General features: G+C 45.0%; 1 protein-coding gene across 2 annotated transcripts; it reads right to left on the bottom strand.

Annotated features, from left to right (window-relative positions):
- Positions 1 to 24,652, bottom strand: frem1a (Fras1 related extracellular matrix 1a). 2 transcript variants are annotated; one of them, XM_080892685.1, is made up of 37 exons: positions 24,532 to 24,652; positions 20,459 to 20,894; positions 19,434 to 19,528; positions 18,966 to 19,276; positions 18,331 to 18,527; positions 17,926 to 18,249; positions 17,735 to 17,843; positions 17,385 to 17,516; positions 16,082 to 16,426; positions 15,845 to 15,987; positions 15,235 to 15,431; positions 15,057 to 15,147; positions 14,806 to 14,973; positions 14,510 to 14,718; positions 13,774 to 13,867; positions 13,445 to 13,697; positions 10,790 to 10,993; positions 10,523 to 10,705; positions 10,259 to 10,455; positions 9,974 to 10,178; positions 9,429 to 9,573; positions 9,200 to 9,341; positions 8,604 to 8,799; positions 6,630 to 6,894; positions 5,673 to 6,090; positions 5,225 to 5,426; positions 5,011 to 5,155; positions 4,818 to 4,947; positions 4,507 to 4,579; positions 3,460 to 3,609; positions 3,183 to 3,385; positions 3,022 to 3,069; positions 2,788 to 2,949; positions 1,674 to 1,805; positions 1,454 to 1,569; positions 1,286 to 1,371; positions 1 to 629 (listed from the first exon to the last, which is right to left on the bottom strand). In XM_080892685.1, the coding sequence occupies exons 2-37, from the start codon at positions 20,699 to 20,701 to the stop codon at positions 427 to 429; spliced, it is 6,516 nt and encodes a 2,171-aa protein (XP_080748811.1). In that variant the 5' UTR covers positions 20,702 to 20,894; positions 24,532 to 24,652; the 3' UTR covers positions 1 to 426. The 2 variants fall into 2 exon arrangements, with proteins under 2 accessions (XP_080748811.1, XP_080748810.1); XM_080892684.1 differs by having other exon boundaries at positions 10,523 to 10,708.
- Positions 24,653 to 24,677: the final 25 nt, after the last annotated feature.

A 24,677-nucleotide genomic window follows, 5' to 3' on the forward strand; every position in this document is an offset into this window, starting at 1 on the left:
TATTGGTGCAATAACATTAACTCTGTTAATATGTGTTTAATAAAGTCGATAATGCAGCAGCAGCTGGCTGTCACTTATAATTGCACACAAATACAATATCAGCACATTTACATGATTCAGTCTTTTAATAAGGAAAATAAATGAACGGATTCAGCTTCATCTTCCCACGTTTACATACTTATGAACGAAACGCATGAATGTTTAATAACTGTGGTTCAAACAGAGGCTGAGGAGCTGATTAAGGCCCCAAGGACATCTTCACTGTAACACTTGCAACACTTGCACTGTAAATATGAGTCCAACATGAACTGTGTTTGGACACCAAGCTCTCTTTTCACGTGTTAATTGTAAACAGGTTGTGAATTTCTGTCACGCACAGTGGCAGCTCACTGCTGCCGGACCGCGCTGGACTGGACGGTGCTGAACTCAGATTTTAACCGAGCAGACAAAGCGATGACCTCTGCTCGTCTTACACTCCCTGATTTGCCACTTTGCCCTCCTCCAAACCAGAACACACTTTCTGCTTTCTTTCTTTTTTGGCTGAAGAGGCATTTTTCTCCAGTTGGTGTAGCCGACCGGCTCGCCTCCGGCCCACTCCCAGCGTCCTCGGCCCTCCCTGTCGTTCAGACCTGGCGCAACAGAGAAGATGAGCTCGTTACATTCTGCATAAAAAATGCACGGACAGAAACGTGTGGGGCTTTGGCCCTGGGCTATACGGCTCCCTGCAAACACAACATACAGATGTGCAGCGTCGGGTTTAGCTCGGTGGGTGAGCAGCTGCACACGGTGGATCGCTCAGCCCACTGAACTAAACCAGCACCCCGTCTCTGGACGACTAAAGCAGGAGTACCGGGATTGAATCCATGTAAGGATGGAGAGAACAGGCAGGGAGCAAAATCAAAACCTTCTGCCTCAATAAAACGAATCAATACTTTCACTTTGGGGACCAGATGTTAGAAAATAATGTTCTAGCAACGCTGTTGGTATTGAATTCACTTTACTAACTTATTTACATACTATGATTATATTTTTTAAACACATTAGAATTCTTTGCACTGGATGCAAAAATGTTTCGTTAAACTTAACGAATGTTCCAGTCAGATGAGGTGGAGGTTGTAGTTACTTTGTGTCCAGTGCACTTTAAACTTTACATATTAAACTAAACTGAAAGTCCATTTTTACACAGTGAGTGATTTTTTTATTTAGAATGCATTACAAGCGAATGAGGAGCCGGCACCATTGACACCGTTACATTTACTCACACATGTAAAAACACGACACCTACCGATCCAGAAAGGCTTCCTTCCACCAAAGTCCCACAGCCAGTCCATGTCAGCTTGAGACGCAACACTGGCCAGTGTTCCTCTAAACCTGCCGTTAGGAAGAAAAAGAAGCGCCTCATGCTCATCGTGTTTGTAATGCACAAAGTGTTTGTGGGAACACACAACTGTACCTTTCCCTGCAGGCCCTGTTTGCTTCACTCCATGTCAGCTTGCGTTCAGTACTGAGGGTGTAGCAATAACCACCATGAAAGGTGGAGCCCTGAGGACACATCTGAGCACTCACCATCTATTCAACAGGAAAGATGATTTTAGATCTGCAGCTTTTCAGTTTCCACGTGTTGTCACAGGTTAATGTGCTTGGCTTGTGTTGGTGTTGTGAAGCTGTAGTACCTGATCAGTTGGTGCCCAGGCTTTCCAGGAGACACCGTTGCAGTGAAAGAGCTCGTTGGTAGCTTGGTGAAAATGAAGGAGGCCTCTAAGTCCTGGCACACAGGGTTTGTGCACGGGGTTACCAGCTGTAGTCTGTGACCCACAAACATTCACACAGATTATAGTGCTGCTCCACAATAATATGCAACGTACTTCACAGTGTGTGGAGCAACAGAAGGTCCAGTATGTGCACTAGCAACAGAGCTACCACCGTGTTGCTAGCACATCATGCTACCCCAAAGGTGCACACACCTGAACGACAAGAACGTAAACTCTACTGTGCTCTACATGACTCAGTGCTGCAGCTTGCCTGGACTTTATAGAGCATATATGTCTGCGTCTGTGACCCAGCATTTTGAGTTTATTTTGGATTTTTGATTTCTTATCATTGGAATAATGTTACCTTGTTGTGTTATTTTTAGTTTGGGGTTCGTTGAGTTTTAATCTATTTTGTTTCTTCTATGTTTCCTTGTTTTCTTTTCCTGTTTGTGCTTGTGTCTCCCTTGTCTCTTCTCATGTTTCTCTCCAGTCTGTCATGTGTTTCATGACAGACTGTCTGCGTGTTTCATGTTTGTCAAGCTCGTGGTGTCGTCTCTCCAGGTTTCCTTTTTTATTTTGAAAGTCTTGTGTTTCCCTGTTCAGTGTGTTTAGTTTTGCTTCCTGTGTGGCGTCAGGTTTGTGTCAGCTGTGTTTCCCCAGCGTTTCCACTTCCCTCATTACCCTCCTGTGTATTTCACATCGTCTGTCCATCTCGCTTCATGTTACGTCCAGTTTCAGGATGTTTTCAAAGTTGCTTTGCCTTGTTTTGCGTTCGTGTATTCAGCCTAATAAACGACTCGCTCTGTGTTACACTTCTGTGTGTGCTTTCAGGTCCAGCGGCCGTAACAACATGTGAGTGTGAGCAGCTGTTCTCCAGCTGAAGTGCTTGGTGGAGATTGAAGTGTGAATTTGCAGCAGCATGAGCAGATTCTTTCCTTTTCTTTTAAACAGATATACAAGCAAAACAAAACGATTCAGCGTTCCTAAAAGCCGAGCTGATGGAGTTCGAGGGGGAAGAAAACCCGCTGGTACTCACATGTCCCTTCGCCACGCCAGCTTTCTGAGGTTTTAAGATGTTTCTGTGAGGGTGGGACCGATGCTGTTGTGCCCCCCTGCTAACCACCTGGATGTTTGCCTTTCTGCCCTTCCTGGACGGTGAGGTGTCGTCTTCTACTTGCATTTGGATGATGCCGTGATACTGAAATTGAAGAAGCAATAGAAGTGAAAACTTTCAGAAGTCTCATTGGTAGGAGTGGGGAGTGCTACCTACTGTGTAAACGGTGTCTGTTCCATTGTGAAAAACTGATGACGGTGCAATCTGAAAGAAAAACCCAGAGCAGCAGTTTACCCACGCGCCACTGCAGAAAGATTCAACTGCAGCGATTTCATATATAATACATTCAAACAGCAGAGCTTACAGGATGTACTTACTGACTTTGCATTGCCTCTGACTCTGAGTTTCTTTTTGGGGACTCCTGGCCTGGAGATGCTGTCTCCACGGGTCCAGATGATCGAGTCTGTCCCAAGAGGAAGTTTCTCGAGGTGTATGGATCCATGCTGAGGGTACGTGTTGGCCTGAATCTCCTGTCCTCCAAGAACAGGAGCCTCCTGATTCTGGTCTAGCCTGCACTGCCCTGTGGTTTTAGTTCGGGGGTAAGATAAGTCTATCCTCAAATGCCATCATGTGTGGCAAAATAATCATTTTTACCTCCTGCTGAGTCTCTGATGGTGAGCGTAGCTTTGTTGGTGCTGCCAATGACGGTGCTTTCAGGAGAGACCAGCAGCACTTCAAAAGTCTCGTCAGCCTCCTCGAGGTGATCTTGGATAATCTCAGTTTGCCACCTTCGCTTTGACACTCCTACACACAGTGTTTGTGTGTGTGTGTGCGCGCACAGGTCAGCAGTCCATCACAGTGTTTACACAGAGACATTTAACCATTCATTCACAGTAGAAAACGTAACCAGGGACTGAGTGTAGAAGCTGCACTTCCTAAGCTTCCTAAACTGTTTTGTGTGAAGGATTTAGAAACATTGTTACAGACATTTTATTTGTTTTATTGCTCAAAAGGATGAACGCACGATGTTAAAGTGCATCCAGGAAAGAGGAAACATCTGCATTATGCTTTAACACAATCCACAAACTGCGTCACTGTTTTCTTCCTCCAGCACATAAACTGAAATCAGCTGATTGTAGCACAAGTGGAACTAATAAGGGGAACAAACAGGCAGCCAAAGGAACATGAAACTACTGGGAACCGCTTCTCTACGAGGCTTTCATTCAAAACTCTGAGGAGGACCGTTAACACGTCGCACTAAGCTGTTGCTGTAATAATAAGAAATTCAGTCACAACACAATTAGAAGAACGTCATCATCAGGGTGTGTCTGTAGGGACCTGAGGTTTGTCCTTTTCTTTGGACTCATCTTCCACTTCTGTGTTTTCAGTTTTCAGTATTTATATTTCTTGTTTTTCATGTTTGTTTAACTGGTTCTTTTCACGTGACTGGATCCAAGCTCGTCTTTAGACTGTGGGTGAAAGACGGTATATCCGGAGGTAGCCCACACATGCACAGAGAGAACCTGCTGCCTCCAGCCACTTATCATCAAACTTCCAGTGTGAAAGACACTGACACAGATCCTCACTGAACTTTAATGACCTTCTTTCATTGCCTGGACTCAAACTCTGCTCCATAAACGGGGACTTTTGGCCTGACCCTGCAGACAGACAGACCTTCTGTCTCTATTATCAAACACATACCTGGATCAAACTGGACGAGTGCAGATGGGTTTGTGAGGAAGTCCTTTCCAGCTGTTGCAGTGACCTCATTTACCTAAATAAAGACACAAGTCGCAGAACCACATGTTCATCAATCTGCATACAAGCTAAATGTCCTGTAGCTGAGTTATCACAAATCTCTTTTCACCTCAGTCATATTTGTGTAGAGCCAGTTCACAACAACAGTCACCTCATAGTGGAAACTATACGTATAACATGTCTTAGTTAACCATTGTTAGAATAAGAGAAATCATAACTACGCCTCAGTTTCAGTAACCAAATGACGTGCAAACCTTGACAGAAATATATGACGATACGGCCAAATTCCCCCGACGAACGATGTCCAGTGAGATCGTTCCCTGCTCCTCACAGGCTGACGTCTCGGTCTGCAGCAGCTCCACCCTGGACCACCTGAATTCGAGTCTGCAAAGAACGAAGTTAATACAGGACAAACTCTGCACTGTTTATTTAAAGTATTGTTCTTACAGGTGACGAGGCCCTGTGTTCCCCAGCAGGTCGGACACTGTGAACTCCAGGCTGTCTGAGACAGACTCCGTGTCCAGACTGATGATGTACACAATAGATCTCTTCTTTAGCTCCATCTGCAAGAAGCGCTGTGGCACAAAACCCCCTGCACAAAGTAAGAAGGATGAGGCTACAGGTTTCTGGTTCAAAGTTAAAGTGTAAACATCGTCCTTACCTGTGGTAATGTTTTCTAGGAAACCAAAGTGTGGTGGACGAACTATGCAGAATATGAGCTCTTCTTCTCTGCTGTTGCTGTCTCGAGCCTTCAGTTCTTGGGATGACAGGAAGATGCCGTATCGGCCATCAGCTAAAGGCTCTGCTTTCCAAAGGGGAAGCACTTTCACAACCTCAGGAGGCGACTTATCCAAAGGCCTGATCTGAAATTACACACAGCTTGATGTTGTACTAGAGATGGCACAGCGTTAGTACATTTCTACTGTGCAGTTTCCATGTCCCTCTCCTTCTGTGCACAGCTTTCAATAATGACCACAAAAGTGGTTTAGCACTGTGTGGATAAAACAGCTAACCAGTGTTTGTTTGCCTTAACTAGTGCACATGTTTCCAACACAATTATGGCACAACCACAGTATCTGTCACAGGTAAAGCCAGCCCTTATAACCTACCTGAAATATGAAGAAAACAGGCTCTCTGTGTAACTGCCCATCCAGCAGGAACCCTCGATTAGTGCTGTCTGAGCCAGTGAAGGAGAATCGGTCTATCTGTGACGGCCCCCCGTCATGTTGATATGCCACCTCCAGCTCCTCTATGTCTCTCTGGGTGAAATTAGAGCCTGTGCTCAGTGGTTCACCAGCTAAAACTAGTCTGCCATACTGTGGAGGCTGTGAAAGGACAAATGTCAGGGTGCTGGGAGGAGTGTCGGGGTCTGACAGAGACAGGTAGTCTGGACCCAGGATAATGGACGATCCCTGGGGCACCGTGAGGACTTTGTTGGAGGACAGAGATGGTAAGATACGATCCACCGTTTCCACCCCGATCTCAAAGCTGCCATTTACGCTAGTTTTACCATTGCTCACAAGAAACCTGTCAAAAGAAATGCAAAGGACTGGGTGTTAGGTGTAATGTGATCAAAGTGATGACTACAGTACATCAGTCCCTAATTTACTTTTGAGGTTAGCTTTCACCAGACAGTTTAATTCGATTCAGCTCAAATCAATGTAAGATTATTTATATGGTGCCTAATCACAATAACAGTTCCCTCGGGGAGCTTTATATTGTAACGCCAAGACCCTACAATAATATAGTGAAAGCAGTGGAAACACCAACAATCATATGAGCCCCTATGAGCAAGTGCTTTGGCAACAGTGAGAAGGAAAAACTCCCTTTTAGCAGGAAGAAACCTCCAACAGAACCAGGTTTAAGGGTGGGGGTGGAGGTGACCCATGTGCTGTTTGATTCTCCACCAGTTTGGGTTATTAGTCTAACAACCAATAACTGAGTGAATCCCACTGAAATGGGATCTTGAAAGGTCTGTCTCATTAAGAAAAGCTGCAGGTCAAAGTTAAATACGAAGCATCGTTTGAAAGAGCTTTCCTTGATCTCAGACAGCGTTTCAGACTCACTGGAAAGTTTCTTTGGGCGTGCTGGCTCTGTTATCGTGAACATAAGCCACCAGGTTGGCTGCTATGTCCATCTGGCTGAAGGTAGAAATGATGATGCCAGGATGTTTCATGTACTCTATGTGTCCATGAGCAGGTGGGCTGGTGATGACGTACAGAAGCTCCTCTGGCTGGTCTGTGCCATCTGTGGCCTGCAGCACATGGGTGGTGAGAACGATGCGATCTCCACGGCTGACGTTCGCTGGTTTCACAAAGATGACGATGTTTCCTAAAAAGACAAAGTACACGGTGTGACTTCACTGCAGACACTTCCTCTCTTCAGATTTGCATTTATTACATCAATGACTAAAATATTGTTTTGTTGGACTGAGATTAGGTGGCTGTATGCTATGGGTGTATTAGGTATCGTTGCCGGTCACCAAGACTGCATCAAGTACTCTCAGCAGGTTTACTAGACGATATGAATGCAGCATCACTTACAATCCCTGCTGTGACCATCACTGAAACCAACCAGCTGATCTACACCAGCAGCAGAGACCACGGTGATGCTTGGCTGCAAGATGAACAGCAACAAGGAGCAGTGTCCTCCATGGAGACTACAGGCCATCAGCTAAGGTGAAGGTAGCACGGAGGGACGTTAGCCAACTACTAAAAGGTGTGATGAAGAAAGGGGTGCCTAAGAAGCACAGCAAGCTGCCAGCATCGAGACATTGAAGTCTGCCATTTGAAGAGGTATACCAGAGAGATAGAAGCCAGGAGAATAAACCAGCTACACTCCAAGGAAACATCCATCCATGGTATAACCTCAGTGGCAGGGGAGGAAGATGAGAACACCAAGCCTGGAGACAGAGCAATACCGGAAGAGCAAACAGGAGAAGACACAACAGCAATGCTCAGTGGCTAATGGATCTAATAGCAGACCACAGCAACCTTCCTATGCAGGGTCCCGTAACCATCACCGTGGCAGACATCCTATTGGCCGATAACCTGCCTCAGCACCAGGTGGAAGCTCCTGTCAGGCATCATAGCGGCTAAGATGAACAGGCACATGAGTGGGGCACAGAAAGGGGCAAGAATACCTGAGGAGTGAAACCCCTGTTACTGGTAGACTGAGCAGCCTGACCAGCCTGTGCACTGCTGATTTGACTGAAATAAAGTCTATGACTCACACCTGGATCCTGGGATCCCAAAGCTCTACAAGATCAACAGGACCCTCAGAGGCTTCATCAGGAACTCAGTGGGAATGTGAAACCATCAAGTGTTGTACCAGGGAGAAGCTCTGTCCCCACTGCTGTTCTGCACAGGCTATCAACACCTACGCCCTGCCCGTGACCACATACCCTGCTGGCATAATAAGCTGGCCAAAGGAGGAGATGCTGACATATAGACTGTCACAGGTCTGGGTCATTTCGACCCAGCGTTTTCAATTCATTTGTGATTTATTTCTATGGTTCCTGGGTTTGGCTTCCTTGGCCCTCGTGTTTCTCTTTGCCCCCTCTGTCCTGTGTTTGGATCCCAGTGGCTGGACAAAGCTGGACTGAAGCAAGCACAGAGGCACTAATCACAGCAGCACAAGAACAAGCTCTGAGTACAAGATCCATAGAGGCTGGGGTCCATCACACCAGGCAAGACCCCAGGTGTAGGGTGTGTCCAGCACATAAAGTGTGTGTGTGTGTGTGTGTGTGTGTGTGTGTGTGTGTGTGTGTGTGTGTGTGTGTGTGTGTGTGTGTGTGTGTGTGTAGTTGACTAGAATATTCCAAGATTCCTGCTATTTTAGAACATTTTTGTTATTTGTTCAAAAGGATTCAGTCTGTGTCTCTCAGATCTTTCCAGTTGTCAGTAGACTTGCTGACTCTTATCTCCCACATCAGTGTTTTAAAATATTATAGTTGGTATGACTTCTGCTTACCGACACTGAGCAGGATGAACGTTCGTCATTGATCAAGAACCTACACAAGTTAAATGAAGCTGCGATACCTTTGTCTAGGTCTTTGATGGAGATCTGGAAGTGCTGTGAGGGTGACTGATTCTCTCCATCCAGCAAATGGAAGACAAAGAAATCCTGACTTTGAGCAGCCCGACGGCCTGTGTTTACATAACGTAGAAGGTTCATGTCGACCATTTCTTGGGTGCAGTTCTTCCCAGCAGCCAGTGTGACCCAGCCCTGATTCTCCTGAGATCAGATGAGACATAGTTAGGAACACAGCAAATTCCTTGGTAAGGGAGTAATGGTCGGTCACCCTTGAGTCTTAAGATGCAGATGTAAAGAAACAACATGGACTTAAAGGAAAAGAATAAAAGTGCAAAAACAGAGTTGGCAAGGAGAACAACATCCCAGGTGCCCTTATCCTTGTGATTTACAGCAGTATAATAAGTGCTGCAGACTTTTAACATCACCATCGTTTGTGTCTCAGAGACAAAAGCAGCTCTGTTAAATTAAAACGTGCTGCACATCAGAGGCTCTCGATGTTTACGTTGCTTCAGACTTATTGTGTATAAATGTAACATTTAATCTCTTCTTCCACCAAACAAACTGATATATTTTATATATAATAAAATGATACTGCACTAACTTTAAGCTGAAGCAGTCCTTGGGTTGGAACACTTTCAAACATGTACATGAGCTCTGAAGGAGGGGTATCACGGTCCTGTGCGAACAGTGACGCGCTGGATATCAGTCTGCTTTCACCTGGATCCACGTCTAGGCCGGCGTTCCTGAAGGACACAAGATCGGTACAACGTTCACTTTATTTTGCACAATCGATGCTGCACTGACTTTAAACGGGGAAATGTTGGTCCAACCTGGTAAGCTGGGGCTTCTCGTCGTTCACCTGCAGCACTTTAACTGTCACCTGTTTCAGGACGTGGTGCCGTCCGTCAGTCAGCTGGATGGTGAAACTATCCTCCACACTCTCAGAGTCATCGTGCACGTACACCACACCCACAGCTGTTGGACAGTGACGAGCACATTGTTTTGACTCAGTTCATTTATTTAAATTATTCATTTTTGATCAAATGTGCACATTAGTGGGGTTTGTATTCGGTAACATGAGTTTATTTAAATATCTTTCATGTAGTTTTAACTTTTGTTCTGATTTAAAGGTTCCAGATTTTCAAGTCTTGGATCTTTTTGTAACTTGGCCTATATTAATATTCCTATTTACTCTCCACTCATCGCTGCATCAAGGCAAACTAATAAAACTGTTATTGTTTGTTTGAATGCACAACAGAAGACAACATGTTGATGTGCAGCTGGTTAGATATGGCTTGTTTGGATCATCTGTAGTAATTTAAAACATTTGTAAACTATTTCAGTCATAACTGAAGCTTTAACATGTAAACAATACCATTTATAAGATCCTCCATAGTAAAGGCAACCACAGGAAGCTGACGCTGGGCCTCTCGTTTCTCTCGGTCTCCACTGCTGTGGGCGATGATGCTGCCGTGTCGAGGGGGTGTGGCCACGCTAAAGAGCAACACGTTCTTGGGGATGTCCAGATCCGTCGCATGCAAGACAGACGAGTCTAGCCGCTTCATTTGTCCTTCGTGTACCTTTACATAAACGGACGTAATGACCATGTTCAACGAACAGTCATGAGTACTATGATCAATAAGAGTTGATAAAAACTTACCGTGATGTTGTGAGCCACCAGCTCTGGCACTTCATCATTTGTGGGGTTTATAATGATGTAGAAAGAGACGTGGGCGGAGCTGTGTTTGCCGTCTGATACACAGAGCATCAGGTGGTCAGCTGTTGGCTCCACCCTCTGATGTCTGGACTGCACATAGTTGACATGACCCTCAGTGATGTCCTTGTATGAAAAAGAAGCTGAGAGAAAGAGGTTGAAATAAACATCAAATATTGACTCTGTGGTCACGTACAGCGAGATGCTCACCTGTGCTCACTCCTGTGTTGCTTTTCTCAAATCCAGGACTGGGGAGGACATTTTCAATGTAGCCAAACTGAGGTGGGGAGGTCAGGCTGATGACCAGCTCGTCCAGCACTGTGTCCACGTCGGAGGCTTTCAGGTGAGCCGCAGTAATGGGGGCCGTCCCACCTTCATTCACTTTAAAGATGTCTGCTACAAACAAGCAAACAGGGCGTCGATATCAACAAAGTACATTTTGCTTTTTCCCCGAGTGACTAAAGGTGAGACGCTCACGTGTTTCTAGCGTAGGTGGTTGGCTGTCAACAGGAAACACGGTGATCTGCAGGTCGTACACGGGTAGCGTCTGCCTCAGGTGAGCGGTGCTGCTGGTCCTGCCAGGACTCCCTCCACTGCAGCATAAAGCCAGCGTCTCCGTCTCTCCGTCAGAAATGACAAAGGTGACGGTGTCATGGCGAGGAGCGAGTCCGATCTCTACTTCTAAAACCACAAACGTGATAAGAACCTTTAGAGAAGCAGCTGCGTCTCTGTCACACCTCAGTAACATTTATATCATGTGAACTGATAATTTGACAGCTTGGTGGGAGACCACAGACGGGAATCAGTCGAGGGTGACTGTCATGAATCGCTGTGCGGCAGGCAGGAGTTGGACCCAAAATGCAGGACTCACAGACTCGGGGAGGTGAACTCAAAACACAGCTTTATTTGCTGGCAGAACAAACATACAAACTAGACTAAACTGGGAAACCATAAACTAAGAACTCACAGGGAGACACAGGGAGATCCACACACAGCATGAGGGACGACGTCAAGCCGAACAGAGGGAGACGCAGACAGAAATACACAGAGGGTTAACGAGGAAAGTGGGAACACACGGGGAACACAGGTGACACTGATAATCATAACGAGACAGGGCGGGGTGAACTGAACATGACATGTACAGGCGTGAGAGTCACAAAGTAAACAGGAAGTGCACAGAGGTTCAGACAGGAGGAGAGAGAGCACGGGGAGAACGCAGACATAACGGGCTGGGGAAACATGAAACAACCACAAAGGGAGACGAGGGGAATGAGACACAGAAGGAGGGCACAGATGGGAGAAATCAGGACTGACGAGACAAGCAAAGCAGGACGCATTCACATGAGACACGGACCATCAAAGTAAAACAGGAAGTATCACACAGAGACGCGAACTTGACACAGTGGAGACAGCAACTAAGAAATACAGAGACATAAACCATAAGGCAGAGGTCTAAGAACCAAAATACACAGGGAAATACTCAGCTGGGAACACAAGAGACTAGACTAGAGAGAGTAACAAAAAACCAACCATGAGAACATAATGCACAATGCAGAGTGACAGAAAACAAGAAACTCAAACATGCAAAGACACAATTACACAGAACAGAGGGGACACAGAGAGACATGAAGGGCAAGGGATCAAAACTAGAAGCCATAGAATAAATCACACACAAGTACAATAATACGAAAATCACAAAGAACTAAAAACGCTGGGTCAGGAGACCCAGGACCGTGACAGTGACGCAGTATTTTCTGCTTCCACTGAGACTCTTTGGATTATTCTTTGTTAGTGATAGTTTCTGGTTTCCTGTTCTGTGTCCACGTCTCAGTCTGCATGCTTCCTGTTTATTGTAATAGCCCCTGATGTGAGCAGACCTGGGGATGCCACCCAGAGTTTTTACATTATTCATGTTGATTTTGATATTACTGATCTTTTCTGGCCTTTTGGTTTCTGCTTTCTGCTGTATCCCCTTGTCAAGTCCGCGTCTCCGTTATGTTTCCTGTTTTACTTTCTGTGTCTCAGGTTATTGTATCAGGTTTTGCTTCCCCTGTCTCCTTAGCCCTGATTTGCTGTGTATTTAAGCCCTGTGTTGTGATGTCCACACTGTGTGTTCTGTCTGCTTAGTTTGTTTGTGTTCTCAGTTTTGCCACTTTGAGCCGTGTCTGTCTTTGCCGTAAAGAATACAAAGAACCGGATTTAATACTAACAATAAATCTAAGTTTACTTTCCGCCTCTGAGTGTCTGCACGTCGGGTCCTCCTCACCACCATCATCTGCATAATATCCTTCTGAGAAAGGAAAAAGTCTCTTTCAGGTGAACTTTTTTGTGATTTCTGCCTCTTTGGAGGCCACGTGAAACATCATTGTTTTAGCAGGTAGCTCACATAGGTCAAAAGACACAGACAGGGAACATAAACTAACAGTCTGGGTCTCAGGAGGATGTCGTCAAAAGATTTTGAAAATCTGAAGAAATTTGTGACCCAAAGACGAGACCAAAACCAGCTCTGATCAATGCTGAAACAAACATGACAAAGAAGAGCTCTGGACTGTCCTCGACATGAGAACAACAAGAGTTCAGCACCGGGTCTCCAGACGTGCATCAACTGCTGCTACAAGGAAAGATTCATTTCTTTCATTGAATTAAATACATTTCTCATATTTTCAATGTGTTTCATATATTTGAAATAAATGTGTGTTTGTCTGATTTACATATCATTGCAATATTTTACTTGTGTCTTATTCAGCGTCCCGGCTTTTGTCGGGGCCTTACATCATTATGACAGTGTTTGAGAGGCAGGTGAACCGGATGACACGAGGTGACATGTGTGCTACTGAAATTTCCAGACTGTGAGTACCGATGGCTGACAGGCACATCCTGAGGTTACATGTTTGTTACCCATGACTGTGGTTTCTAAAAGGAGCAGAATGAGACCAGGTCATATCCAATCACAGAAAACGTTGATGTTACCAAGCGTTCAATGAGAGAAACTGGTCTTAAAATATGCTTCTAAGACCATCAGTCACATGAAATTCCTGATGTTACTGTTACCATCCATCCAACAGCATCAGCCATCACACTAATGACTTGCATATATCTATAATAGGTATACGACTCTTTCTCTGTTTGCACCTGTGTGTTTATATGTGACGATCCCTGCAGTGATGTCTGCCTGGATGAAGCGATCCACCGCTGCACCTTCTCTCAGCACCACACCGTGATGCGGCTGCTGCACAATTAGGAAGGACAGGCTGCTGTTGTCGCTGTCTCTATCAGTGGCATAGATGTACTCTGCGGTGAGGACTACTTCCTGCCCCTCTGCACAGCTGAGACCTGCTTTCAAACCTGCACCGACTACTGGGACCTCATCATTGATGGGCTTCACCTGGAAATGGACAAAGAGGGTGAAGCAAGTGCAAATTCTCTGTTTTCTGTTGGATGTTGGGCATTTCTTTAATTACCATCACTTGCAAGACAAAAATGACTGAGCTGGTCCCGTCTGTTGCAGTGAATTCAATGTTGTCCTGTGTAGTTTCTGAGCTGTCATGACTGTACCTACATGACAGATGAACACAGATATGACATGGATGTGTCATCTTAACATGGAATCAGATGTTTAAAGTAATCACCTACAGAGAGGGTGAAGAGGACGGTGACTGAGGAAGAACAACAGTAAAAACAGAAGCGAAGACAATTTAAGATCCTAAAAATGAACCAATGAGTCAACAGCAAGTACAAATACTGCTATTATACAATAAGCCTGGTTTGTATTGATTGTGTTTGTTGAGGAAATGATGGAACATTTCATTAATCATGCAGAGTCCTGAGCACCAGCACCTTAAAAGGACACCTTGTGCTCACAGAGGCTCCTGTTGTCACTATCCAGCAGCAGCTACACCAGGTTACTTTATATGCTTCTATGGTAGCAAGATAAAATTGGAAACTCCAGATACTGGGATGCTCCATTAAGACAAGCACATGACTGCATGATCCTGAGAAAGGAATAAACAGTTTCTGCAAAAGCTGGCAGTGCAAATGAAAAACTGCAGACAGAGGTGATTGGCTGTATAAGAAGATTATATGTGTAAGATCCAGAACGCAGTGTAGGAAGACGTAATCCCAATCGTTCCTATACATGCAAGAGACATGCAAAGCATTTTAAATCGTCAGCGGCAAACAGAACTAAGATCGTCTGACCGAACGTTGTGGCTTTGCAGATCTTGCAGAGTGAAGCTTTGCCCTGGTTTCATCAGGAGGCCACTGAGATGCAGAGTCCCATGCTGGGGTTCCCTCTGCAGCTCCACCCGCAGAGCTTCTTCTGAAGAGTCTTCATCCGACAGCAGCAAGTGTTCAGGGCCAAGCCTGCACTCCCCTCCCTCATCTACGGTCAGAGGCTTGGAAACAACCTGAAGGAGAATGTAATCACGTTTATTTTATGCATTCACATTGCTGCATGTGATAAAAGATACGAATGTGATCATTTTCTTTTCCACCTGTGGCGGCTGGTTGTCCACCGGCTCTACAGTGATGTTAAAGCAGATCCCAGTGACTGTTTTACCTCGATGGTTGGTTACAGAGAGAACAAACTGGATTTGCTGGGGGTGCGGGCCGATGTCCATGATAGGAGGCATGTAGGCTACTTTCATGAAGTTTACTGCATGCTGAAAACAGGAAGGAACCAGAGTTTTGAGCCAGACCACATATGTGCTTACAACATCTACCTGACTAAGAAATAAAGGTTTACCTGAGTGAAGACCCTCAGCATTGGCGCGTTGGCGTCTTTGGTAAATTTGGGTATGCTGTCGACCAGAAACAGCCTCCCCGCGTCCGGATTGCTGCTCAGTAAGACGACAACACAAAGACAGCAAAAATTCAGACCGAACATTTCCCCACAGCAGGTTTGTGAAGCTGAGGCGACTCACCTGTGGGGACGAGAGTAAAAAGGTGGAGTAGTCACAGTAAACGTGAGCTCTCTGTCAGCTGACTGCTGGTCTACAAAGTGGAGCTGCTGCCGTGTGATGTGGACTACGTCCGTTTCTTTGAGCACAAGACTCCGACTGGAACCTGGAACCTCTTTAGGAGGTTTGTTGGGAACCGGCTCCACGTGCACCATCACCACCTCCAAACAAACAAGCAAATAAACAACAAAGAATCTGACGAGATAGGTTATGTATGCGCCCCATGTGCTGCCAGTGCACGTTGTGTGGGGCACTCTGGGCTGTGTTCCTGGACATCATGTGAAATCAAAGACAAAGGGAAGAGTTTCAGCTTCTTTTTTCATGAACTTTACAAGGAAACGAGATTTCACTGTGTTCACCTGTTTAGCCAAGAGCCGTTTAAAAACGTATCCATAGATGTGAAGCTCTCTGCTGCTACATTTAAAGGTTAGCTTAAGAATGAGGAGTATTTAGTATTTGGGGAATACAGATAAATGTGACTGAGCTGTGTCAGAGCAGCCTGGTGCTTCGCTCAATAGTACATCCTCATCCAAACTAAATTACAGTATCTTTACGGTGAGACAGTGCTACACACCTGAGCCTCTGATAGGTTGGGTGGGTCATGGAAATCAGACAGTACCACCTCAAACCAATCATCGGACACCTCATGTCCAAGATGACGATAGTAAACCTTTGACTGAGACAGGTCCTTCTGCAAAAAGTGGCTGACAGGGTAACCTGGATTAAAACCAGTACGTACGATACGACGTGGTTAGAACACAAAGAGACGCTCGGTACGATACAAGTATAAACACATGATTAATTTTCTGACCTGTTTTCCCTGGTCCAGGAATTTTCATAACCTCTCCTGACTGAGGGGGGCGGGTAATGTTAAAGAGGATGTAGTCATCACTGGAGTCCATGTCAGAGGCCTGAAGGATGGAGCCTCTCAGCAGAGCTGTGTGGCCCTCAGGGACCTCCAGCAGCATGTTGGTGATAAGAAAAGGAGGCGTGTCATCCTTGGGGAGGATCTTGATGGGGAACTTGTGCCGGGTCTGATGATGACCGTCAGTGATGCGAAAGATTATGAAGTCTTTGGTGGAGTCACTGTCGTCATGGTGATAGCAGACCACTCCCCCTTTTATGTCATTGACAGTAAACATGAAGCCCTTTCCACCTGGAATCATATCAAACAATTACAGTCAAACAGATACAGATACAGGCAGCATCCGAACCAAGACGTCAGTGCAAATATGACCAAATGGTGACGTGTGAAACTGTGCACGGGACAGATCCCACTGTGGGGGTCAAACCACTGGCTGGGTGATAACACTGTTCCCACAGACAGCTCCAGACAGACTAAGCAAGAAATGCAACAATATAATTTCATTTTTTCAACAAAATGGACAAAAAGATGACATCAAACAATTTTTGAACACCAACTTTCTCCGGCTTAAGTGATGGAGGAGCTCAAAGGCTCATAGGAAATGTGAACAGGTCTCTCATTTAGATTCAGCTGTGACTACACAATGACACCATTCGTTTGTTAGCATTGCAACACTTTCTGTCATGGAAATAAGTCTGTTTCTGATCGTCTGCAGAGGAATGGTTTATTTGAAGAGTTTCAGTCAGGTTTCAGAGCTCAGCACAGAAACAGCTTTAGTGAAGGTTACAAATGACCTTCTTATGGCCTCTGACAGTGGACTCATCTCTGTGCTTGTCCTGCTAGACCTCAGTGCAGCGTTCGATACTGTCGACCATAATATCCTATTAGAGCGATTAGAACATGCTGTAGGTATTACAGGTACTGCACTGCAGCTGTTTTTCACAATCTGTGTGTTTATACAAATCTCTGTATTTAATTGTTAGTTATTATTAATCTCTGGCTCTCTTCCACAGCGTGTCTTTGTCCCGTCTTCCTCACCTCAGCCCCAACCCGTCGCAGCAGATGGCCCCGCCCCTCCCCGAGCCTGGTTCTTCCTGTTTTTCCCTCCCACTGGTATCAAAACGTTTGTTCATGGTTGAGTTTTCTCTGTTTTCTCTCTATTATTGTAGGGTCTTTATCTTACAGTGTAAAGCTCCTTGAGGTGACTGTTGTTGTGATTTGGCGCCATATAAATAAATTGTGTTAGCACCTCTGACTGTTAGCCGTCCATGCTGCAGGCCGTCCACAGTTATGATACGAACGGCATCCAGGTTGTCGTTGTCCACAATCTGAAGCTGTTCCCACGTTATTGGACGAGACTGACCCTCTAACAGGCTGAGACCTACAAACCAAAGTGTTAATGGTTAAAATTCACGTAACTGGTCATTCTGGAGGACACCAGCAGCACCAAAGATGGAAAGATGAAATGTCTTTCTATATGTTTACAGCAAATTACAAACATCACTTTGTTTTCTTGAACACCAAAACAATAACCTGTCAGTCTATATTTTTAGTTCTAACCAACCAGAATGCTCAGGTCATGTGACAGTGATGACGTACCCATGTTCCAGGACACCCTGGGAGCGTTTGTGTCTGCAGTCCTTACAGACATGTGAACAGTAAGTGGTGGGCTCTTCTCAAAATAAAAGTCATGAACTTCAAACTCCACCTGTAATTAAACAGAAGCTTTACACACCAGGACACAAAGACATAATGCATGAAAAAAGAACAGTAAAGCTGGATGTGCTGACCTCATAATTCCTGCGTTGGTTATGAGAGAAGTTAGCAGGCTGATATCCAATGAGCATGTCATTGAGATCAAGCCACGTGAAGGAGGAGACTGGGCGAGTGTGGTCAGACAGATGTGTGATAAAGCCGTCCTGAGGAGGTGTCGTGATGTTAAACACTAAAAGCTGTTTGGGAGTTTCTTCGTCGTCAGCATCCAGTGTAGCAGTGGACAGCGGAGTAAGGATGAACTGATCGACTTCCAGAACAAACGTGGACATGTAGGCTGGTGTAGGAGGCTGGTTGGGCATTGCACCAGTGATCTGCACTGGGATCCAGGCCTGTTCAGACTTAAAACACACCAGGAGAAGAATTTTGTATCAAATGTGTAATTCATGGAAACTTAAAGTACATATAAAGTGTATAATTACCTGATATATGCTGCCACTCCTGGTGTCCTTCAGATCCAGTCTGACTGCAATGTAATCCACATGTGGAGATGGAGGGTCTGTATGTTGATACCTCAGCCCCATCACCAGGAAGTCCTCACAGGAAACTTTGGTGAGCTTCACCAGCTTCAGACCCTTCAGGCAGTCTTCAGATCGACACGTTGCTCTGGCTTTGTTGTCTACATGATGACACGGCACGTAACCATGACCAAACCATAACATCACCATCTGGATTTTGGTTATATTCAGTGTGACACCTCAAGTAACTGCCATGCCAAAGGTAAATATAATGAAAATATTGTTATTGCGTGACGGTGCTCCAAATTGGTATATCTAAAACTGATTTGACATCACAGTGAAGATGACTTTGCATTTACATAATTCAGTGTGTTCGACATTCTGTGAGCTTCAGTCACACCAACATCTGATCAGGTCATCCTGGAGTCCAGGTCAATGTTCACTTCATGTTTTAGATGTATTCACAAGAACATGAAGGCTGGGCGTCCATGAAATGCCTCGTGCACTGCTAGCTGCTCTCAGTGAAGCATAAAAATGACTTTTCCTTGTTATTTTATTTTGATTTTAGGATCTAATATTCAACCAGTGTCATGGATTACCCAGCTGCTGACGCAAATGGATGAAAGTCTCCGGCTCATCCCCTCTCCTTGTGGCTTTCTCTGGTTCCCCTGTGACCAGCTGACCGTGGGTTGGCAGATGGGTGTCGTGACTATTCAGATGGATGCTACAATCCAAGCTTGACCTGCTTTCATAGTGGAAGGAGACCACATTTCCATCCACAGCATTCGAGAGGCTGTAGAACTCGGGAACCTCCAGGGATTTTGGCCCCAACCTAATGATGGTGCACTCAGGTTCCATAATTTCTACATGGATGGCAAATACCTCCATGTATGTCTCTGTCTCTGTGAATCTGATGTCAAAGAAAAACAGACCTTCACAGATAAATAACAAACTGTGTCCCAGTAAAGAGTCTTGTAAAAAGGAAATGATTCAAAAATGTTTTTCTTCATGTGTGAAATATACAGTCTCTTTAAAAGCCTGCATGAAGGACTTCAGCAGATGTTTACCTGTACAGGCGAAGCTTGACAGTGTCTTCTGTCAACAATGGGCAGCCGTTGTGGACGTACTTTACTTCATCAGCCAGATAATCACAATCAAACACCTGTGAGGTGAAAACCACCAAGCACAACGAGTCAAAGCCATCGTCACTGAACAAACATGTTTCATCATACAGCTCAAGTTTTTCACAGTAAGTTTATTTGCAGCATTTTTGGCTCTTTTCAGAAATGTTTCCTGGGTGCTGCTTTAGCTGTCACATGTCTGAGCTGCAGATCACTGCTGTGGGTCTTCCCCCTCTACTTCCCCACAGTGTCCTGTCTAACTTTACACTATTCAACAAAGGCAAAAGAGTATATATCTCTAATTAAACAGAAAATAAATAGAAACGTGGGTTTTCTAAGACCTGACCTATAACTGGACATTTGCAGTGTAAGAAAACCACACTGAGCGGTTGGAGGTGAAACTTGTCTGAGATCAACAGAGATCAGCCTCTGGTAGTCTGAACAACACCTGAATAACATCAAAACACTGTCCATTCAGTTTTTTCTCTTCTATACTTTGGCAACCAGGAAAGATTTATTTTTTCAATAGGAACAATATGGCAATGCTATATTATTATTGTTCATTTATTTACTTTATTTTAAATTATTACAAATTGGACAATCACAGAGAAAGGGAGGAAGAGAAACAGAGGGGACAGTAAGAGAACACTGAGAAAACCTGTTGGATCACCTGTTAAAAGAAGAACAAAGAGAACAACACAGAGATGAGAGCAACAACCTGCACAGGTGTAAGTAACAGTAAATACTAAATATTGAATGTTATTGAGCAGCACACAACACGGACAGCGCACGATGTGCTTTAAGTAGCTGCTCCGTCACTCATCATGTCATAATTACTGTTTTATACAATTAAAAGAAATACTAATGGATCAAATCCACTTTTGACGTGAAATACTACAACTGGGTGTTCAGTGGTCAATAAGAAGTTTAGTGTGAAACATGACGTCCAATAACAGCTTTGCTTTTATTACCTGAGGCACCAGTTTTCCTACTCGCTGAGTTATGGGCTCATTCACTACCACCTCCAACTTGCACGAATCCTTCTGATGGGGAATGTGGAACTGCAAGTCCTCCACATGAAGGTAGGCCGATTGGCCTCGTTTCACTTTTAACCCCTTGTTGACTTTTACAAGGGAACCATGCAATGCACAGGTTATTTCAACCAAAAGCAGAGGAAGGCACATCCAGGCCAGGAGTCGAACAGCTGAACCCATTGCTGTCAGTCACAAGCCAACGTCTCGAGGATCCTTCAGGCCTGCAGCAAACAAGAGCACGATCACCTTCAGGAAAACGCTTCAGTTCAACTCTTCAGCCAATGAAAGGATCCCTGCTGGACTTTACTCTGGCTGCATGCTGATTCAGCTTCCTGGCTTTGAGCTTGTGCCAGGCGGGAGGATGAGTCAGGAACTGCAAAGGAAGTGAAAAGATTTCAGTTCAAAGCATTTCATACATGAAGAGTGTCAGTATGACCCCTGACCTCTGTGGCACCATCAGAGTGTAGGTGGGATGGTAATGGGAAATAAAGTGAACAGGATATGATGACACTCATGATGCTGTGAGCATATAATGGCTAGCTAGTCACCAAAATATTTGCAGAGTCTCCAGCGAGTTGCTTCAAGACAGTTTGATTCCCAAACCAGGCATCAGCCACTGATGATGGAAACGTTTGCCTTTATGTGTTATCAGTGCTGTTCCTGGGGACTCTGGTCCCAGACGCCTCCAGAGCATCAAGCTCTTTCAGTGAGGATCTTTCTGATGATCATCCACACCCCATGAGGCCAGATGTTCCCAGGAGCTCCAGACCAGAGTGATTAATGGTTCATTTACATTTCTTCTGTTTCTGAATGACTGCACCAACAGTTGTCACCTTTCCAACAAGATCTACAACCCTGACATCCTTTGACCAGTCTTTGGTCAGGTCCATGGTGGTGGAGAGGCTGGGGGGGAAAACACCATCATTCTGTGGACAGATGTGCTTTCTCCAGCTGCTGGGTGGACATCAGGAGTATCTGTAATGGAGCCAATCACAGCCTGCAAATCATTGGAACTTTTATATGACGTGTTTTTGGATTTGTGGGTGATGTTCTCTCCATTAAAACTAAAGATGCAAATGAGTGATTGTTCATTTCTTTCTAATTTATAAAGGGTTCAAATAATCATTTCCCCCAAGCTGCTGGTCACACATCCTGAATAAGACTGCGAGAAAGACCCCCCACCCACCCAGTGTGTTGCACTGAGTAATTATGTGCTCTACAAATGAAAACGATTGGAAACATGATGCTGATATAAACTTACACTATTGGGTCTAAATGAACATGTCAAACCAAACAAGCAGCTCCAAATGAAACAGGTGTAATAGAAGCTTTCACCTTGGACATGTTTCAGTATGAATGTTATCTCTGTCACTCCTTTGTAGCTCCATCAGTGGCACCAGAAACAAAGAGCATGAAGCTGGAGTAAACACACCGGCGCTTTCTGAAACCAGCGACACAAAGCTGTTTGTGGTTTTGGTAATTATAAGTGAGGGAACAGCAACGAGACAGCTCCAGACATGTTTGGGACACATACGCCTGCTCCTGCCAAACTTCTTTAGGACAGCTCCAGTGGGAAAGGCTTCATTAACCCAACTGCTAAATAAATTCCTACAGGATGCTTTAAACGTTTTCACATGCTGCCCACTTCAGCTTACACAGACCGTCTCATTTCTGGAGCCGTTACTTTTCCACAGTAATCAAAACAGCTTAGTCCTGTCTGACTGTCGATCAGGCTGAGGATGCAGATCAGAGCTGTTCAGTATCTGAAAGCTGATCTCAACCCTCCACATTCTTTCAGCGTGTTCCTCAGGTAGGACAGCTGTCCCAGACCTCACACACGAAGCACCTTATAATCACCCTCTGTGCAGAGAACATGCTGCAGCTTGTCCCGCATGTGTGGGAGCTGTGTGGGAAAACTGGATTTCCACTGGTCAGAGCTTTAGTGTGTCTCAAGAAAGCTTTTCTGATTGTTCATCCTCAACCTCTCGATGTAGTACTACGCATTTAAGAGGAAAAGCTCCCCAAAGTGCGCTGGTCCAGGTAAAAATGAAACATTTGTTTTGCAAAAGCGTGTGAAGTTACAGTGTGTGCTTTCTGTCCTCCTGTGTAAATATGCTCCATGTACAGTCAGCATAGATTTCCAATGATGCTGATCAGATGTATAACAACACAGAGCAGTTGAGTAAATGATGGTCCTTTATTCTGAAACTTCAGTGAAACCCAAGTATCCTCCTGAGCCTGCTGGAGGTTTCTTCCTGTTCAAAGGGAGTTTTTCCTTCCCACTGTCGCCAAAGGTCTTGCTCACAGGGGGTCACATGATTGTTGGGTTTTCTCTGTATGTATTATTACCTTACAATATAAAGCACCTTGAGGCGACTGTGTTGTGACTTGGCGCTGTGTAAATAAAGTTAAATTGATTGTTATTAGAGATGCAGTGCGCCCCTCTGTCATTCCTGGCTGTCGGTCAGAGATCTTCTCTCTGTGGTTTTATTCACCACACTGATGTAATGAATTCCTCTCATAACGATTTATAATCTGGTGCACACAATAACTATTGATGAGCTTCACAAACTGACTGACATGCTTTGAGCTCCCAGTTTTCATTTAGTTTGAACAATGCTTTGCAGAGTATATAACAGCTGTTGTTCAGAACTTTTGTTTATTTTTAAAAGATGTATTTGTTGGCTGCAGTCGTGCGATCAGACTTCCTCAGACACAGCTCAGGTCAAAGGTGCTGGAGTGGAAAAATGCTGCTGTGCTCTATATGTTTTTCAAAACGACGACAGCCGCTACAAGATGTGTTTGCATGTCAAGTACACAGCTGTAAATATGCAGCACACATCTGTACCTGCAGACAGATACTGTGTGTTCGGGTACAGTAGCTAATGGAGCGTGATGACAGCAGTTTGCTCTGTGTGGATGCACAGAGTCTCTATAATGAAACTACAGAACCAGCCTGGACAGAGTCTGGACACGGACCTTATCCAACACCTTTGGACAGCCAGAGCTCATCACTCAGCATCAGTGTTGTGGATGAGATGGAGCGGACAAACAAAGCATGGCAGGTCAGATAACTGTCCAGGACTACATGGCACTGCATGATGCTGATGTCTGTGTGTCGAACTCTCACAGAGCTGGATGTCTCTGTGCCTGATGTGCATCAGTGTGGAGGCAGGAGTCCTGGGAAAGGTCCAAATGTTACGCTGCCTGCTGCACTTTGGGTTGATCCTCTTCCTGTTTTGGCTCTTGTGTTACAGTCCTTACACAATACATCAGCAAGACATGTTCTGTCTGCTGTCCACTCCTGAACCACAGGCTGTGGTGATCCTGTGGGATGCTGGTGGGGGACACACAACAAGCTGACATGTGGTGCGTCTCCGATAAGGTCATAAAATATTCTTAAGGTCAAACAGCATTTCATAATCCCTCCCTTAAATAAGATGAGGACCTCCCTCATTTCTTTTCCAAGCCCAGCACACAACGCTGATGTGTAACTGCTCCATTCCTTCGTCTCATTGTCTCATCGACATAATGACGGGACCTTCAGCAGCCAGCGCTTTTTAAAGCCACGAGGGGAAAAAGGTAACGCTGTTGAAATCACAGGCTGCTAACATGTCACTGCCATTGAGTAGAGTACAGCAAAATGTCCAAGAGACTGCATATAAGTGAAGGAAGAAAGAGGAGCTCAGAGTGATGAATCTGTGCACAGCTGAACATCATGCAGGACACAGCACGAGCATGTTTTGTTGTCTGAAGCTCATCATCCTCCTTAAATGCACAGTTAGTAATAATTACAAGTTTTAATAAGTTTTATATGGAGCACGTATCCTGCTGTATTCAAGCTCAGTGCAGTCCTCAGATTTAAGGTGAATGTCAGCACAATAGCATGCACACATGAAGACAGATGTATGAAGCTAAAAAACACACAAGAACAAAAAGAGATGAAGAAGACGTGCAAGACAACAACACAAGGTCCTCCAACAAAGATCACCACTTAAACATGTTCTTACCTGAACAGCTGGCACTTCCTTCCTTCTCCCTTCAACTGCCTCATTGAAAGAATCTGGCTCCTTTCTGGGTAACAAACTCCGCCCCCGAGAGACAAGTAGAGACGCCTTCGTCCTCTTGCAGCCAGAGTGGAAACACTCTGACAGCC

This window comes from Rhamphochromis sp. 'chilingali', assembly GCF_963969265.1.
Source record: "Rhamphochromis sp. 'chilingali' genome assembly, chromosome: 1".
Classification (NCBI taxonomy): Eukaryota; Metazoa; Chordata; class Actinopteri; order Cichliformes; family Cichlidae; genus Rhamphochromis; species Rhamphochromis sp. 'chilingali'.